Source organism: Parus major, chromosome 27, assembly GCF_001522545.3.
Source record: "Parus major isolate Abel chromosome 27, Parus_major1.1, whole genome shotgun sequence".
Taxonomy (NCBI): domain Eukaryota; kingdom Metazoa; phylum Chordata; class Aves; order Passeriformes; family Paridae; genus Parus; species Parus major.
Window position 1 is genome coordinate 705,649 of NC_031796.1, and position 3,707 is coordinate 709,355.

The following is a 3,707-nucleotide window of genomic DNA, read 5'->3' on the forward strand; positions in this document are numbered from 1 at the left end:
CCCGGTAATTGGGGATCCCGGTGTGACTGTTAGCAGGGAAGAACAGGAATTTCAGGGGGGGAACAGGGATTTCGGAGAGAGAACAGGGATTTCGGAGAGAGAACAGGGATTTCGGGGAGGGAACAGGAATTTCAAGAGGGGAACAGGGATTTCAGGGGGGGAACAGGAATTTCGGAGAGAGAACAGGGATTTCAGGGGGGGAACAGGGATTTCGGAGAGAGAACAGGGATTTCGGGGAGAGAACAGGGATTTCGGGGAGAGAACAGGGATTTCGGGGAGAGAACAGGGATTTCGGGGAGGGAACAGGGATTCACTGAGACCCGGAGGAGCCGGCGGCACGAACTGGGGCAGGGAGAAAGTACAGACAGCTCTCAGCACATCGTTACAAAAACCCAGCGCTGCCGAGCCCGGGTTCATCCGGGGCTGCCGCGGGGCCGCATTGTGCTGCAGAGCCCCGGGGAAGGAAAGGGAGACAAGGGAACAGCTGGAAACAGCTGGAAACAGCTGGAGCCGCGCGGGGGGTTCGGGCAGCTGCCGCCCTGCTCCATCCTGCCAGCTCGCAGCGCCTCGGCGGGGTGCGGAGCCTCGGGGGACACGGGGACACACACGGGGACACGGGGACAGACACGGGGACACACACAGGGACACACACAGGGACACGGGTGGGCTGCGGGATGGGGGCAACTCGGCGCTGGGACCTGCTCCAGGGAATGTTTCAGGATTTTGTGGAATCCTGGCGGGGCGCTGGGAGGAAAGTCCCGTCCGCCCCACAGCCAGGGAAGAGCCGGAGCCCACGGTTTGGCGAGGAGGCTCCGTGCGGGGTTTGCAGCCGGGATGGGTGGGATTGGAGCCAGAGCGGCCGTGCCACGCTGGGGACACCCCGAGGCCACCGCAGCGGGACGGCAGGAGAAGCCCAGCTGTGCCACAGGGCAAAAGTGCCGTCCCCTCCCGCCTGGCCTCGCTGCTGGCACCGCGTGTGACCGCGGGGGACTGTCCCCGGCAGAGCCACGGCAAGGTCAGGGGCAGGATAAAACTATTCCTGGAGCAGAGCTGCTCGGCTCCGCGGGAGGGAAGCGGAGGGGATTGTCTCCTCTGAGCTTTAATTCCCATCCCGGGTGGCCTCGGGGTCACTGGGTGCCCTCCTGGACCTCCATGGGGGGGGTCTCGGTGGCCGCGGTGGTCACGGGGCTTGTTCTTGGCAAAGGGCTCCGGGTGTTTTCCACGGGTGCTGCTCCGCACGGGAGATGCTGGGAGGTGACAGATGCTGCTGTCAGCAAGAATCCAGAAAAAAAAAATTATAAAAAAAAAATAAATAAATAAAATAGGAAAAAAAAAGGAAGAAAGAGAGACAGAGCAAAGCTCCACGGAGAAAAAAGCCGCCTCCTCCGCCGTGTCCCGACCAAACCGGGTTCTCCTGTAGTGCCAGACTGGGGAGGGCCCGGGGACAAACGGACGGGGTGGAAGCCAGGAGCTGTAATTAGCCCAGAGCCTCTGCAGCCACCAACCGCTGTCAGTGCTCCCTTCTAATTAGGAAAAAACAAGGGAGAGAGAAAAGAAAAAAAAAAAAAAAAAAAAAAAAAAAAAAAAGGGAGAGGAAGAAATAAAAAAAAAATTAAATTTCCCAAGAGAGACTTTTTTCTTCTCTCCCTCGCCGGAGTTTTCGCTGCTGCCTGGAGCGGGAGCAGCCGGAGGGCACCGGCTAATCCTGCCTCGCAGGTCTGGGCCGCCGGCTTAGGGCTGGAATCTCTGGTATTCGGGAGCTCGGGGACAACAGAGCTCGAAGCTCTCGGGGCCTCTGGCTCCGAGGGTCATTCCCGGGGGGTTGGGAGGCGTTTTTCCCTGGATTTTCTCCTCTCGGTGTGTGCGTGCGGCTCTGCCCGTCCCCTCCCGCCTCGCCGCCGGACACCTGGGACAGGTTGCACAAGGATGGAGGCAAATGTGGCCAAGCCCCGGCCTGGGGCTGGCGAGGACAGTTTGGGGCGGCTGCCGAGCCCTGATCCCAGCCCTGACCCCAGCCCTGATCCCAGACCTGATCCCAGCCCTGATCCCAGCCCAGATCCCGGCCAGATCCCGGCCAGATCCCAGCCCTGATCCCGGCCAGATCCCAGCCCTAATCCCAGCCAGATCCCAGCCCTGATCCCAGCCCTGATCCCAGCCCTGATCCCAGCCCTGACCCCGCTCTCCCACGGGACAAATCCCGCGTGGTGTTTTTGCGAGGAGAAGGGCGCGGGTGGGCTGGGGACATCATCCAGCGGCATCTCCACGGCCCCATCCCAAACTGCCTGAGGGATGCTCCTGGGCCGAGCCCCCCAGGAGCCCCTCACGGGTAAGGACGTGACTCCAGAGGGGTTCCAGAGCCCCCCAGCGCTGCCCACGGAGGTGAAACCGGCCGGGATGGCATCCCAGGGCAGCCGGGAGAGCCGGCTGGGCTGGGAAAATCCAGCCCCACCAGTCCGGAGCCGTGGGAAAGCGCCGTGGGGCTCTGGGGCCGGTGACTCAGCCCCGGCTGCTCCAGGACTGGCTCCGCAGCCCCGGAGCTTCATCCCACTTTTCCAGAGGGCTCCGCTTTTCCCACCGGGGATGCTGCGGGAAGCGCTCTCTTGCTAATTTCTCTCGCTAATTTTCCCCACGCCTCAGCGAGCATCAGGCCGATTTTTGGGCGGTGCTGGGGGGCTGCAGACGCGATCCCCCCAGCCGGGGGGTCCCGGCTCCCCCCTCGCCCCCCGGCCCAGCCCCGCACGGCCGCTCCCGGCTCGTCCCCGGCTCAGATAAGAGCGCGGGCCGGGATCAACGGTCTCGGGCGCAGCGGAGCCGTCACTACACATTAACCAGCTGTCCGATGGAGCAACGCGTCCTCGGAGCCAAGATCAACAGTCCCCAAAGCGAACTGGGAGCGGGGCCAGGGGCAGCGAGCGCGGCCGGAGCCTCCCGGAGAGCCCCCCGCTCCCGGGCCGGGCTCTGCGGGCCGGGCCGGGGTCTCTCCCTGGGGCTGTGGGCGGGTGATGAGCATCCCCAGGGTGTCTCTGCGGCTCCCAGGGATGGGGTTTCAAGGGAAGAAGGTTTGGGATGAGCTGGTTTGTGTTTTAGGGCGGAGGTGCCGCATCGTGGATTGTCCCCGGGGATATTCGGAAGGACCCCCGAGTCCCCCCCGCTCCCGCTCTGCCGTCAGCATCCCGGGGGTGCCGCATCTGGGATTGTCCCTGGGATATTCGGGGGGACCCCTGCCCTCGATCCCCGACAACAGCATCCCGGGGGTGCCGCTTCCCGGTGTGCCAACCTGTCCTGGGGAAATGGGGGGGGACCCCTGCCCCCGACCCCCCTCCAGCGCCAGGGCCCGCTGCGATGCCGAATCCCCAAAGCATCGGGCAAAACCCACCCAGCCGCTGGGGGTGCAGGAACCTGGGGGGTTCTGCGGGTCCTTGGTGGGGGTCCTGCGTGTCTGAGGGGGGCTCTGCAGATCTGGGGGGGCCTCTGGAGGGGCCCTGTGGGTCTGGGGGGACAAATCTGTATGTCCCTGGAGCGGCTTTGCAGTTTGTGGGGGGCTCTACGTGTCTGCGAGTTTTGGGGGAGGGGGTCTCTGCAGGTCTTGGGGGGGGTCACTACAGATCCGGGGAGCCCTGCGGCTCTGGGGGGGCTCCGACCCCCGCAGCATCCCCCGAAAGGGGCAGGGTGGGGGTCCCCCGCCTGTCGCATGTGACCCGTGTGGG

At 64.4% G+C, this 3,707-nt stretch overlaps 1 protein-coding gene across 1 annotated transcript in view; it reads right to left on the reverse strand.

The window, feature by feature from the left end:
* NPEPPS (aminopeptidase puromycin sensitive) overlaps positions 1-2,258 on the reverse strand; it is a 46,163-nt gene extending 43,905 nt beyond the window's left edge. Inside the window, exon 1 of the mRNA XM_033520006.1 lies at positions 2,175-2,258. Within this exon, the coding sequence (XP_033375897.1) occupies positions 2,175-2,258 (84 nt within the window). The remainder of the gene's footprint in view (positions 1-2,174) is intronic.
* Between the last annotated feature and the right edge of the window lie 1,449 nt (positions 2,259-3,707).